This window comes from Callorhinus ursinus, unplaced genomic scaffold (assembly GCF_003265705.2).
Source record: "Callorhinus ursinus isolate GAN/ISIS: 27379988/994484 unplaced genomic scaffold, GSC_fseal_2.0 scaffold57, whole genome shotgun sequence".
Classification (NCBI taxonomy): domain Eukaryota; kingdom Metazoa; phylum Chordata; class Mammalia; order Carnivora; family Otariidae; genus Callorhinus; species Callorhinus ursinus.
Window position 1 is genome coordinate 664,245 of NW_027397119.1, and position 14,730 is coordinate 678,974.

The 14,730-nt window shown below is 50.4% G+C and overlaps 1 protein-coding gene across 2 annotated transcripts in view; it reads right to left on the reverse strand.

Annotated features, from left to right (window-relative positions):
- MAPKAPK2 (MAPK activated protein kinase 2) overlaps nucleotides 1-14,730 on the reverse strand; it is a 45,370-nt gene that overhangs the window by 2,243 nt on the left and 28,397 nt on the right. Inside the window, exons 2-9 of one of the 2 annotated variants that reach the window (XM_025855069.2) lie at nucleotides 3,011-3,150; nucleotides 2,771-2,835; nucleotides 2,402-2,481; nucleotides 1,824-1,950; nucleotides 1,135-1,210; nucleotides 621-745; nucleotides 271-356; nucleotides 89-169 (exon numbers count right to left, since the gene is read on the reverse strand). In XM_025855069.2, the coding sequence (XP_025710854.1) occupies nucleotides 89-169; nucleotides 271-356; nucleotides 621-745; nucleotides 1,135-1,210; nucleotides 1,824-1,950; nucleotides 2,402-2,481; nucleotides 2,771-2,835; nucleotides 3,011-3,150 (780 nt within the window). Of the gene's footprint in view, nucleotides 1-88; nucleotides 170-270; nucleotides 357-620; nucleotides 746-1,134; nucleotides 1,211-1,823; nucleotides 1,951-2,401; nucleotides 2,482-2,761; nucleotides 2,836-3,010; nucleotides 3,151-14,730 lie in introns of both variants that reach the window. The other variant, XM_025855068.2, reaches the window with a different exon arrangement.

The window sequence follows — 14,730 nt, forward strand, 5'->3', positions numbered from 1 at the left end:
GTCTCTGCTCTTGCTGTAGCAGAGGCCCCTGGGGCGAGCGTGCGCAGACCCCCCCCCGGAGCACCCCTGCAGCCAGTGGTCCCCTCACCTTGACGTCCTCCCACCGCTCCTTGTCCTCCTTCAGGACCCGGCTGGTGTGCAGTGGGGTTTGAGGGACCTTTGTTGATTGCTGGGGAGGGAGGAGAAAAGGAGGTCAAGTGAAAGCCTGGGGTGGAACAGAGTTGTGGCTGAGCCCTCGCCCCGAGGGTCTCTCCGGCCCACCAGACTTACCATGATCCAGGGGTGGTTCATGAACTCCGTGATGGTCATTCTCTGAGTGGGCTCTGTTTTCAGCAGGTTCCGGATGAGCATCTTCACTGCGGGGGTGAGGCAGGGAGACACTGTTCAGGGGACATTCTCTCTCTTCTGCTTCTTCCCCAAGTTTTAAGGGAGAAACCAGATGCAGGGGCAGGGGGTGGTTGCAGGGAGGCAGATTGCCCAAGGAACTGGCCCTGAGCCAGGTCCTTCACACAGACAGGACGGACCAGCAGGGAGGAACACAGGTACAGACCCACTGCCACACCACACACATGGGCAGGACGCCCACAGGACACACGCGTGTGCAGGTGTGGGGTCCTTACCTTCCTCCGATACTTCTGACCATTCTGGGTTGGGAAATTCATACTGGCCCATTCGGATGCGACTCTTCATGCCCGGAGAGATGGCAAGACCGTGGTTGGAATAGAAGGGGGGATACCCACACAGCCTGGACCAAGAAGCAGGAAGGGAGGGACAGTGCTGGGGTTATTAGAGGCCTTGAACCAGGAACAGGGTGGGAAACGGGCTTCTTGTAAAGGTCACGGAGAAACTGGAACTCGTGGATTTCAGGCACAATAGGTGAAGTCAAAAACAGGGCCCAGAAATCCAACACACCAAGTATCTAAACCACACATTTTCCTGCCTGTTAGCTAGTTTATACCCAGCGCTTAGCTATCAGAATTCAATAAGCACTGAGAGAAGGGGACATGCAGGGGATTTCCAGGGAATCCCCCACCCAGAAGGGGATTCGAACCTTTGCTTCTTCCTCGGCCTCCTCCTCTGCCCTGCCCCAGCCCAGCCCCAGCCTACCCCCTAGGCCGTCCCTGATACACTCACAGGATGTACATGATGACACCCAAGGACCACATGTCACAGGACTTGTCATACTTCTCTGGACCCAGCACTTCTGGAGCTGCAAACCAAAGGTCAATGTGGGTGGATCTGGCCCTTGGACACTGTGATACACCCCAACTTCTCTGTGGATCACGCTCTCCATCCCAACCCTTCAGCCCATCGTGATGGTCCTGTAGCTGCAGGTAGGAAGGGGGACAGCCATAACCCAGTGGGGCTTGGGTGGGGGAGAGCAGAAGGGCGTCTTCCAAGAGGAACCCTGGGGCTAGAATCTGAAGATGAAACAACCCCTGAACTGAAGAGCCTTTCCGGCCCATGCTGTCCACTTAATTTGACAAACATGAGTTTATTCTGTGCCAGTTAGCTGGGGCTCCAGAACGACATCTGTGCCCCAGACCCCACTGGGAATCCGAGGGCAATGACAGCTCTTCTTGGGGAAATTACATGTGTGCACAAAATCCTGCCTATAATCTCAGACAAATTAATCTCCTCTAACGCCTCAATCCCACCTTAACTCTGACAAGCCCTACTTCTGGGCAGGTCACATCAACACCAGCTCCAGAAAGGGACAGAGGGCACGACTGTCCCAGGCCCAGTGGCCGCTGAGAGCTGCAGAGAGCGCCTGAGAACGGCTCTGGGGAAAGACAAGCTCCCTGGGCCTCCTCTGGACTTACCCACGTAGTACGGCGTGTAACAAGGAGTGGTCAAAGAGTTGTGGCTGGTGGTTTCCTTGGCAAAGCCAAAATCTGTGAGTTTCAGGATGGCGTTGGGCCTTTTGGAGGTGTATAGGAGATTCTCAGGCTACAGGGAGATAGAGAGACAGACAGAGGGTGGCTCTGCTGAGCCTGTGAGGAGCCATGAGAATCAGAAGGGTAAGGATTCCTGTCTTCCCTCATCCTTTCAACCATCATCTGTGCCCCTCGATGGGCACGCCACAAAGAGTGTTCCTGCCTTCTGAGAGCTGACAGAGTACATGGAGACAAGAGACAAACACAGAGAACCACCTAACAAACACCACAGGGACCGAGGAAACCAAAGGTGTGACTATGTGGTACTGACGAAGGAGGGCCACAGGGCTAGGCAGAGCCACAGAAGGCTTCGCTCCTGGGTTTGGGGGTTTGCTCAGAGAGGGCAGAGAATGGCACCCTGCCCCATTCTGCCCTCAGGAACCAGGCAGCAAGGATGCAGGGTCACCATGGCCCCCACCACACCTTGGCCGGGGGGAGGAGCAGCAAAGCGCAGCGGGTGGTACCTTGACATCCCGATGAGCAATGTTGATTGAGTGCAAATACTGGATGGCCTCACCGATGCTCTTCATGATTTCTGACGCTTCTGGAGCCGTGAGGTGGGAGAGAGAAAGAAAAGCACAAGATGTGCTGTTAGGTTTGATGACACAATACACTCAGTCCCCTCCCATCAGCCCCAGGCTCGCTGCACCCACCACCCACCCTCGAAGCCGAGAAACGAGGAGAAGCTGTCCTGATTTAGTGGGCACGGCAGGCCTGGCAGCGAGCTGGAGCAGGCTGCAGGCCTCAGCATCTTCCGTAGACAGCAGGCTCTGGAGCCCCCCTTCCCACAGCCCTGCCCGCCGGGGCCTGTCCCCACAACAGACCCTTTCTACCTCTTTCTGTGAACGCTTGGTCTCCTCGGTCCTGGATTCGGCTAAAGAGTTCTCCACCATCCAAACTGAAACAAAGCCCCAGTCAGATCTGACGGGGACAACATCCCACCACCCCTCCCCTCTCCACTCCCCACTAAAAGAAATCAAGCTTTGGCATTTCGAGCTTCGGGGTGCAGAGCCGGGCAGTCCCCAGAGGGCGAGGGGCCTGAGCAGGCAGTGGGGCCAGGCCGGGCTGCTTACCACTCCATGACGATCAGCAGGCACTTCCTGCCCGCATACAGGTTCTCGTAGACATCCACGATCCGCACGATGTGGGGGCACTGCGAGGCCCGCCAGTGCAGCTCCACCTCCCGGCGGGCCTTGGGGCAGTCCTGAAGCATCTGCAAGCCAGAAGGCCTCCTGTGTGGCTACACTGTCTCTGCAGGTAGACAGGTGCTACCACCTGGCATGGGTGCCCGCCAACATCCCCGCTGGTGGACCATAAACTCCCTGCTACTGCTGGGTCTCTACCATCTCGCTTGGCATCTTCTCTGGCCTCTCCAAAGCCCTGACTTAGAGTTCTGTAGCTCCCTTCTCTGACCTAAAAGAAACTTTAAGATGACCCCGATGGGGCCCTGACGGCTACACTGAAATCCGCCCTTGGACCATTCTGTCTGGGGGGCCCTTCCTAGCTATGCACCAGAAGTCTATTCTAGGAGGTAGGCAGCTGTTGGGCACTGGGAGACGGGGTAAAGGAGACACTGAGGAGAAAGACAGACTGAAAAAAATGGATACCATTACAGAAAGGAGCCTAGAGAAAGGAGAGACTCCAGAATCAGTAAGAAAATGTACTTCCAAGATCCCTCAAAGTCCAGCACACCAAATCCAGAGCAATGTGCTTTCTACCTCTGTGATTTACTTCATTCAAACAACCGACCGCCTAGGGAGTCAGCCTGATGGGGTCTGAAGGCTGTTTCTTCCTAGGTTTGCCACCTTGATCAAGTTCCTTAACTCACGAGCCTCCTTCCTATGCCTTCTTCCATGGACCAGGGGGTCAGGGGCAAATGGAACCTGGATCCCTCACCCGGATCCCTCACCAGCTTCGGGGGCTGAATCTTGACAAACCCAAGCCAGTCCCTGAATTCCTTTACTAGTGACTAGCTTGGGAACAAGCGTAAGACCCAACGCTGGCCAAGAAGAACTTTGTGACAAATCTGCTAGAGGCCTCTTAAAGGGAGCACAAGGAAGCTACAGCATCTTTCCCGCATATGGCACCTGGAACCACAGCAGCCCCCTTAGCGCCATAAGAGAGACCAGCATAAGAGGACAAATCAGCGCACTGAGGAAGGCAAGCAGGAGACGTGGCAGCTACCGGGTCCTTGCTGACACCAATGAGCATCACTCAGGACTTGTTTTTGGCAAGATAATCATCTTTCCTTACTATTTAAACTGCTTTTAGTAGAGTTTTTTATTGCTCCCAGAGCCAAAGGCATCCTGGCCTATCCCTGTGTAAAATGGGGGATAGATCTGCTGCAAGGATTAAATGAAACAATTCTGCAAAGCGCCTAGCAGCGTCCCTGGCATATGCCCAACAACCAGGGCTGTCACTTTCACCACAGAATGTCTGCTAAAGGCACAGCGCAGATGCCAGAATAATTAAGACAAAGACCCTGACAGACTTACCATCTCTGTGAGCCGTCAAGATTAGCCCCACATGGCTCTACGCGGTTGGGGGATGCAGCAGGAAAGGCTCAGAGATCTGCTGGGCAGTGCAGGAAGCTTGGTCAGAAAGATCAGATGGCCAGGGTGGAGCCAGATTACAGAGGGCAGCAAAAGGCAAATAAAGGAATCTCCAGCAATAAAACTAGAATTCATCACACCGCAGCGCATGGTATATTGGGCCTTTTCTAACTGAGCAACTGCCATTTTATGGGGAGGAAACTGAGGCTCAGAGAAATGGTGTGTCCAGGGCTAAGTTCCTAGGGAAAGGCAGAGCCAGGGTTGGAATCCAAGCCTGGCAGATTCCAAAGCCCAAGCCTTTTCCATGACACCACAAAGCTTGACGAGGAGGGGTGGAGGCCGAGACTTGTCAGTTTCAGACAGACAACTGTGGAATGACCTTGCAGAGGCAATCCCCAAACAGGTGCCCATAGTTCCCTCTCCCAGGGAGCAAGCAGGAGGCAAGGTCCCCATGGGGTCACACTGCCACCTAGTGGCCATCTGGGGACACTGCACAGGTTCGGAGTTCTGCCCCCGACAACTTTATCATGGACCAGAAAAACAGTTTATTTTCCTTTCCCATGCCCTAAGAAAAGCAGGAGGCGGCACTGGCCAATTTCATTTGCATGTAACTCAACTCAACAGGCATTTATTGGGTCCCACGTTGTGTTGGATGCCAAGACGAAATAGAAGAGTCCCAATCTGAAAGAATTCAGGCTTGGGGGGGGGGGGTGGTGTCAGGGTACTAGGGGAGGTAGACACAGAAACTACTTATAACCCAGTGAGATAATGTGCTATATGACCAATAAGTTCAAAGCGGTCAGAAGCAAAATTTCTCAGAACAGCCACATAAGAAAGATCTCTCTCGCCCCCTACAGGTACATCGATCACTATGAGGCCCAGAGAGGAAGATTCACTCAGAGGCAACATTAAGTCGTGGATTTACAATCAGAGGAGGCTTGGGCCCCGGTCTGGAATGTGCCAATATCTCCACTGACTTTGAAGAGATCATTACCTTCCTAAGCCTGTTTTGTATCTATAAGTGAGGGGGTAATGCCTACCTGGCCCCCTCCCTCACAGAGCCATCCTAAGCACCTAATGAGAGAATACCTCTGAAGAGTGCTTTGTGATCGGATAGGCACTCGTCACTGTAAGCCCCAGCATAATTGCCACAGCACAGGGACCCTCTCCGTCACCTGAGTTGAGGCTGGAGCTCAGTGATGAAGCCGGTACAAGTCACCAACAAGACTACAGGCTGGGTTTATGTTTGCCACCCAGTGACCACAGCCTGGGAAGCAGCTTCAAGCTCTGACCAACTATGCTAAGTGAGGACATACCAAGGCCCAAACCCAAGGGCCCCTTGGTCCCTCTTGAACTCAGAGCTTGCACTCCAAGTTCTGCTCTTTCTGCCTTAGACAGGTTAGACTATGTGGCAAAGAAGGACCTGCAGTCAGAAGGCCTGGGTTCAAGTCCCACCTCCAGACTTACACACAACTCTTCACCTGGTAGACGAGCCAGATGGCCCCAGTACAACACACGTGGCCTCGGGAACCATGTACACCTCACATCCCGGCTCTGTACTTCCTAGCTTGTGTCAGGTAAGCCAACCGACCTTTCTGAAAAAGGTTTCCTCATTTGTAAAACAGGATTAGATTTAGTGAAATCAGTAAACTGGAAAGAGCAGTATTTTTAAATGATAAAAGAAACATAAGAATTTCCCGTGAAGCCTGGTGCTTGGCATTCAGGTATGTGTTTATCAGAAATCCCTAAATGGATATGAAGACCAACTCAAGCCATGAAAGCAAGACCTTCAACTGAGGCAGGCAAGCTGGTTGATGTCATGCGGAGAGAGCCTGAAGGGCCAAAAAGGCTTTGTAGACAGCTGTGGGGTGCAGAAAGCCGGGAGGGAGGCTATCAAGAATGTCCTAATCTGGAGTACAGAGCGAAGTAAAGAACAATGGGGGGGGGGGCGCAGCGCTGAGCTCCAAGCCAGAGGAGACAGGAAATGAAACAGGATTCCTGAGGTACTGTCAGGGGCCACCAGCAGTTTCAACCAGAAGCCAACAGAGTCACCTAGGAAAGATAGGAAAGGCTCACCTCTCCAGCATGGACAAAGACAGTGGAGGCCAAAGGGCCCAGGTCTATAGATCTCAGGGACCCAGACTGGAGGAAGGAAGGGTCTTCCCACTAAGAAGCCACACGCCCTTAGACACAAAAAGCCTAGAAAGGGTTTATGAAATATTTTGAGCCCACGCAAAGCACGGAACAGATACTGTGACTTGTCTCCACCCCCTGTAGTTCGCGTCTGAAATTCTCTTGCACTGTAGAAAAGGTTAATTGTTGCATGTGCTAAATTGCAATGCAATAGGCAAGGCCACCTACCAAGTGTGGCAAGGGCCAGGGACCAGGCCACAGAGCCCACTGCCTGGGGAGGAACCTTTACGATGGCAGTGGCAATGAGGGAGACGTCGGAGCGCTCCCAAAATACTGTTCCATGCCTCAATTTGCTGGCACCTGAAGGGAAGAGGAATGGGGCCCCCAATTCTGGTTGTTTATGGCCCCGTTATCCCCCCTTCCATCGTGGGACCACAGGAGAAGAGTCAGGAGTAGTCAGCATCCTAACCCTAGCTGAGCCAGAGAAATGGGAAGAAACAGAGCCCTGGGCCTGATGCATGGCTCGCCGGCAATGAAGACACGAGGACTGGACAGGAAGGAACAAGCCCCGGGCCCCAAGGGATCATCCCCTTGACAAGCTCTAATATTTGCCAGGTGTGTGAACTTGTGGAAGTCTCTCACCCCTCTGTGCCTCGGTTTCCTATCTGTTAAAACAGGATAATAACAGTACTTGCCTATATTAAATGAGGCACATGATTAAATAGATGTATATCCTGTAAATTACTAAGAGCAGTGCACGGCACATCATGAGCAGCCCATTAGTGCCTGCTATTATTATTCTGCGCCCACTTCCCACCCATACTGTTGCAGAGTCCCACAGGGGGTGGGCAGCTGGGGTCCCGCTCACACCCGTCTCATTTCAGGGGTTACGGACAGCCCCAGGCACTGGGCGGAGGGAAAGCCAGAACACTGGAAGGGAGGCAGTCTTTGGCATCCCAGCCCTGTGCTCTCCCTCTGCCTGCAAACACCACCTAAACTGGACAGCTGGGGGCGGGGTGCACCCATCGTGAGCGGAGGAAGCCGTCCCTTCCCAAGACTGACTGGGAGCCAAGAGCGATGCAAAAGTCTGAGTCAGGCACTGGGAGTGATGCCGGTGAGTGGTGTGTCCGTAAAGCGGACCTCCTCGGGTGCTCGCAGCAGGAATTCAGCAAAGGCCCCAGCCCCGCTCCCGAACTCTGTGCTTCACGGGTGCTGGTGCTAAGTACTCCGAACAGGGAACCCTCATGCCCACCCCGGAGGGAGCGTCCTGCCTTACAGATGAGAAGACTCAGGCTCAGAGAAGCTAAGCAATTAGTTCGAAGCCTTCCAGCAGCTGCCCGTGGCAGGGCTGGAATTTGATGCCTGTCCTCACTGCTCCTGAGGCTCCTCTTCCATCGCCCCACGATAAACCGGCAGAGGCACAGAACCTGCCCAGACAATGTACCTATGTAGGTTGTGATAGCAATGCCAAAATCAGGGCCTGAAAGAGGGTACAGGCCTGAAAGTACAAACCCTTTGATCCTGAAATCCCGCTTTCAGAATTATATCCTAAACTACTCTCCTAGACAGAGCCTTAAGGTATGCACATCCCAATCCCGAGTCAGTTACACCAACCAGAAAGTGGAGGCCCAACAAACAAGACTGCTTTTTTTTTTTTTAAAGATTTTATTTATTTGAGAGAGAGACTAAGATAGAGAGAGAGCACGAGAGGGAAGAGGGTCAGAGGGAGAAGCAGACTCCCTGCCGAGCAGGGAGCCCGATGCGGGACTCGATCCCGGGACTCCAGGATCATGACCTGAGCCGAAGGCAGTCGCTTAACCAACTGAGCCACCCAGGCGCCCAAGACTGCTTTTTTTTTTAAGTGCACTTATCTATACAATCAATTATGAAAGTGATGTTTGAATAGAACACTTAATGCGGAATGGATTCCCGTGTCTGTTAGATTCTTGGTCGCCCCCAGTCACGGTCAGTGGTGGCACTCACTCTGTTTTGTTCTTTGCAGCACAAATCCCAATCTTAGTTTCCTTATTCTGACTCATCAGAAAGTGTCTGATAGTAAGTGAAAAAGCCAAGTTACAAAAGCCTTATTATGTAGAGTACAGTTCTCTCTATATATTTATACCTGGGGGGGCCGGGTGCAAAAGGAATGGCATTCATACTCAGTAAAATGCTAATCGGAAAAATGCTAATCGGAATTCTCTCTGAAAAGCAGGATGACAGTGACTTCCTTTTTTCCTCCTTAGATCTTTATTTTCTAGGTGATTTATACAATTAGCATTTGTACTTTCTAAAGAGGCAAAAAAAGAAGCTTAGCTTTCCAAATGTAAATTGGAGGCTGTCATCCACACCCCAGGCCCCGTGGCCAGGAAGCCAAGGGAAGCAGAGGCTCGGGGCTTCTCTGCCAGGCAGCTCAGCCACCCCAAGTCCATGGCGGGGGCTGCCGTCTTGGAGTCTGGAGCAGGAAGGCAGCTCACGCCGGCAGGTGCAGGCTGCTGTCAGGCGGGGGGGTGTGAGCAGATACTGAGCACTATAGCACAACCGGGTCCGTCATCCTCTGTCCTCTCCAGCTCCACTCCACCCTGACTTAGCCCTCCAGGTCCCCAGCTAGCGGGCCTCTGCGTCAGCTCATTCACCTCTCCTTTCAGTCTGGAGCTGGGGAACTGGACCCCACGGCACTGTGGTAGCGAAAAAGGGAGATGTGAGGAGGCCCCGAGGACACCGGACCAGGACACACTGTCCTTACATCATTTGATCTCTGTCTGGGCCCTTCAAAGCCCCCATCTCTGGAAATGGAGCCAGGGAGGGAAACAGGGAGGAGACACACAGCAGGCACAGCCTATGGCACAAGGGCTCACCCTCCCAGACTGCCATCACTCGGCAGACGTCTGGAGGACCCAGCACACGCCACATGCTGTTTTGGAGAGGGCTGTGATAGAACAGACAACATAGTAAATAAGGCCTGTGCCCCACAGAACTTCCATATGAATGTAGGAGGGACATAATGAAAATGTAAAAAAAAAAAAATTTTTTTTTAATTATATCTTGTGATCTGTGTGTAAAGGAACTAACTAGGGTGCTGCCAGAAACCAGCAATGGCGGTGAGGGAGACTCTCCCTCAGCCCCCCAAATTACAGAGAGCTGCTTACAGCCTGGAGACATGGTCACTTGTCTGCTTACATCTAGGGCAGCTCAGGAACATAAGAGAGGACAGATAAGTCTTGCTTGAAATGATTTTCCTCTACACCTATGAGGGTGTAGGGTGGGAGGGAGTATGCCCCCTTCTAGAACTTCTGCAAAGCTCAGTGAGGAGCTACTGATGGTCCTCCCCTAGAAAATGATCTAAGCAGAAATCTAACAGCTGAGTTTGTAGGTTACTGAAGCAAAAGTAAAAGAAGGTTACAGTAAAGTGAAATACACAGAAGTACCGCATCGGGGTCCCCGGCTGGTGCACACACTCCCAAATATTTGGCTGGAGGTAAAAGTGGTTCTCTATTTGCTACCAGCTTTCGTTACTGTGACAGGGAAAAATCCCCACCCGGAACAAAACTAAAACTTACAATGGGGAATCCAGTACTAAAAGCCTTGAGACAACCACACCACACTGTCCAGAAGACTCCTGGACCTTCCTGTGGTTCCCACCGTCTCTCTCCAGGACCTTCCCGGGGCAGCCACAAAGGACCAAGGTTCAACAAGAAGGCAAGAAGCTTAAAAGCCACACCATAAATGACAATGAAAAGAAAATATTTGCATCACATAATGGATAAAAGGCTAACTTAACTCTGGCAAATCAATTGTAAAAGATTAACAATCCAATATAAAAATGGCCAAAGAATAAGAACAGGCAGTTCAAAGAGAAAGGAACACAGATGGCCAAATGATTCTTGATGCAACTCATTAAGAGTGAAATGCTTATAAAAACAACGATAGTAATTTCACCAGAATGGCAAAAATGTTTTAATGTTTGACCAAAAACAAAACAAAATAAAACTCCTGGGTTTCTGCCAAGACTTGAGAGGAAAGAGCACTCTCACATTCGCTCGGGAGGGATATCAGCGAGTACACTGAGGAATCTGGCCATATCTATCAAAATTGTAAACGTTCAAACCTTGCACAAAGTCATTGCCCAGCTAGGAAATCATCCTGCAAATATGTTCCTAAAGCATTTTAATGGCCCCAAGCTGGTAACAACATATGCCCACCACTTTGGAGGAGTCGGGTAAACGGCAGAGGATTTGGTGCGCAGGCCGTGCAGGGGGAGACAGGGCTGGGGTGAAAAGAGGCTGCTCACAAACAGGAGAGCAAACAAAGCACAGGACGACACTTTGGCTTTATCATTACCAGCCTAGTCTGTTTAGCGGACCTTCATTGGCAATACCTAAGTAAGTGTTAAAGTCTATTCCTAAAGGCAAGAAGCAAACACACAAATTAATTAACCATTAATTAACCAAAAGGTTAATTAATGGTTAACTGTAAATGGTGGTAATATAGGTAATATAGGTGTTTTCTTCTTTGGTGTGTTTCTTAAATTTTGAAAAATAAAAAAAAGTACTGAACAGAATAGAAAATATAATACCATTTGGGTGGTTTTGTGTCTTAAGGCAGAGAGGAGAAGGTATATGGGCTTGTAGATGCTTGCAATTTTTCTGGATGAATTTACCCCCCCAAAAATGTTAAGGGTGTTGAACCCCAGGGAGTAGGTTCTAGAGAGAAACTTGTGTTTTTCCTGTTTTCCCCCCTTTTCATTTCCACTTGATATCTTCGGGTACTACTGGGATCTTACCATCTGCATATATTTCTCTTTAAAAATTAAGCTGAGGGGTTTAGATTCTAGGATGCAGTATGCCCCAGTTCTTATTTGGCCCCTGACCTGAGATAGTGACACAGCTGAATGGGCCCCAAAGCAAGCCGACCTTCCTGCTAGCGAGGGAGGGAAACAGAGACAGGGTATCCCACCCTGGCCACAGGAGGAAGAAGAACCTGGTGTCACTCTTAAGTATGAGGGCTACCCAGCTGATGGAAAGGCTTCATATCTTCCTGGAGAATATAACCAAAATATAATGAAGAGCAGGCCAGGGCCCCAAACCACCAGTGCTAACCACTTCTGACTTATATGGGAAGGAATACTGCACACAGTGGGGATGTCAAGTACTCTGGGTCTTACATAGGAAACTGAAAGACTGGGGGACACAGATATTTCTCTTTCTTCCAGCAGGTGATGAGTACTTTGAAAGAGAAAGAGGAATTTTCATGTATACCACATCAACCATGTGTCAGGTGCACTTTATATTTAGAAAGCACATTATACTTAAGCCTCCTAACAGCCCTGTGGAAGAGGGTCCACTGCTGACTCCATTCACAGGCGTGGAACCAAGGCCCGATGAAGCAACCTGCCCAAGACACACTGCCCGCGCCAAGATGCAGACCCAGTTTACACTCTAAGTTCCAGGTTCTCTTCTTCACTACAAACAAGGCTTTGACAAACAAACCCTGAGCTGCTCCTATTAGTTTATTGTTGCCCTGGCTCCCCTCCCTGCCCGGTTCACAGGTCTGCCCCCATTTATCTCTGCATCTGTCTGGCCGCACACAGAGCTTAGTGCAGAAAAGACCTAACGTACACTTACTGATTCGATGGCAGGCTGCGCATCAGAACGGCGCACCAGCCCGTGGCTTACACCAGGGTACACGGCATCTTTCCCGAGGACACAAGGGAGACAACAGTAGGGAGGAAACACACTCAACTCTCCCAGCTGGATTTAAGACAAAATCTGAGTGGCAGAAAGAAAACATGCCATGTTCCTTGTGGCATCTAGGTATGACTTTAAAGAACGCCGAGATGGACAAATTATCAAAAGAAATTAAGATCAGGGGGCCTGGGTGGCTCAGCTGGTTGAGTGTCTGACTCTTGACTTTGGCTCAGATAGTGATCTCAGGGTCATGAGATGAGTCCCACGTGGTGGGCTCGGCCCTCGGCAGAGTCCGCTTGAGATTCTCTCCCTCTGTCCCTCCCCTGGTTCACAGGTGGTGTGTATAAACACACACATACTGTCTCTCTCAAATAAGTGAATAAATCTTAAAAAAAAAAAAAAAGAAGAAGAAGAGGGGCACCTGGGTGGTTCAGTCGGTTAAGCATCTGCCTTTAGCTCAGGTCACGATCTCCGGGTCCTGGGATCAAGTCCCATGTCGGGCTCCCTGCTCAGCAGGGAGTCCGCTTCTCCCTCTCCGTCTGCCGCTCCCCCTGCTAGTGCTCTCTCTCTCTCTCGTGCACTCTCTCTCTCTCTCAAATAAATAAATAAAAATCTTAAATAAAAAAAGGAAAAAAAGAAAGAAAGAAATTAAGATGGAAGGAGGTCAGCAACACTGCTTCTGGCCCACGCAGCCTCCAACAACTTGACCCTGTACAAGTGACAAAGCAAATTCAAATTCTTAATTAAAATGATAAATGCCATGTCATCGTCATCACTCCAGTTTAGTGGAATGAGATTCATGGCATGTATGCCTTCATCAACAGATCCAATGGGAGCTAGAGAGAGTTGAGAGAGAGAAGAAGTGTAAAAAGAAGGATCCTACAAATCAAGAGGTACACACACACACACACACACACACACACACACACACACACCACCCCTGACAATAACTCCACAATTCCACATGCCCAAATCTGGAGGACAGCAGAGTGTGGGGAAAAGGCAAAAGAACCAGAAGTTAAGTAATTCTTGCAGTAAGCTAGAAGAGAATAGATGGTAGAAGATACGAACTTCTTAGCAGAAATGGTCCAGATGGAAGATAGAGCTCACGTCACGCAGCATGAACTCGAGGACATCTGACAGAGACAGACGCAAGGCTTTTTTTTTCGCCCTGCAAAGAGCATGGCACTTGATAAATTCTTGCCGTGCCTTTCTAAAGAGTTTACCTGTCACAAAGCCAGAGGTGCAAAGAAGGGAAATGTTCCTTGAGCTCAGTTCTAACCAGGAAGCAAAGTCTAGTAAATTACGTAGGAAAAACAAAACACCTGTAAGTTAGCAAAAACAGTAACAACAAGAATACCACACTGGGAGGAAGTAACCTTGTCATTTTCAGAGTTCAAAGGAGGGAAGAAAAAACCAGGGGACAAAAACAGTTGTTTAGCCTAGACCTGCAGAAAACCAATATTTAGATGTTGACACAACGGAGCAGTAGAAGCAGAGATCCCACGGGGGAAGGCATTTTGCAAGATGACATCTGGTCTCTCTCAAGTAGATTCTGAGCACGTAAAGCACAGTAATCCCTGAAAAAAGAAGGTGGGAGGCAACCACGGATGGTTAGGTCCAGAGGGCAGGGAGCCCTGATGAGCTTAGATACTGAAGACAGGACAGACCCTGAGAGTGGCGTGGGCTCATAAAACAGAGCGAGCAGGACTTGAGAAAACACAAGAACTACTCCAGACTGCCTGCACCCTACATGCAAAGCCATAAGAGAAACCAGGGAGGGCGATGGCCCTTCGTGGGGGCTGGGGCTCTAAGTTACAGAAACGACAATGTGGGAATGTTCATCTCCAGTATGTTCCATTCTTGTTATCAAGGAGAAAGTTCATCAGATTGTAACAAGCTAAACATCTACACACACTGATGGGAAACCTCAAATGGAAGCTGAACCAAGAACCAACTTACAAGCACCCAAGGATAATGGAGTTACAGGACGGCAATCTTAGAAGACTCACCTCCCAGGATGCAGAAACAACCTGTGGGTGTGATTCCAGAACTACTGTTGGTAATCAAGAGGGGGCATGGGCAGGAGGAGACGGCAGGGCCCTGCTTTTCGGCAGCATCAGGCCCCCAGCACCCACCTGCTCCAGGTACCAGACTGAGCACGTGGGGATTTAAGGAGTTCACAGACTAGTCAAAGAGACAGATTCAAGGAGAAAGACACCATATGTAAAGAGAATGGTTATTAAGAAGGACTGCTTAGCCTCACATCTGTCTCTGGCAAAGCCTAGAACAGATGATGACTTGCACCGTCACTGCCCAGCCTGGGTTCCCCAAAAAGCCAGGCACATCTAAGCTCAATAGCTTTTTTAGCAGTTACTAGATTACAGGCCAAGGAACGCCAGATTCAAGAGGCCTTGACTGTCT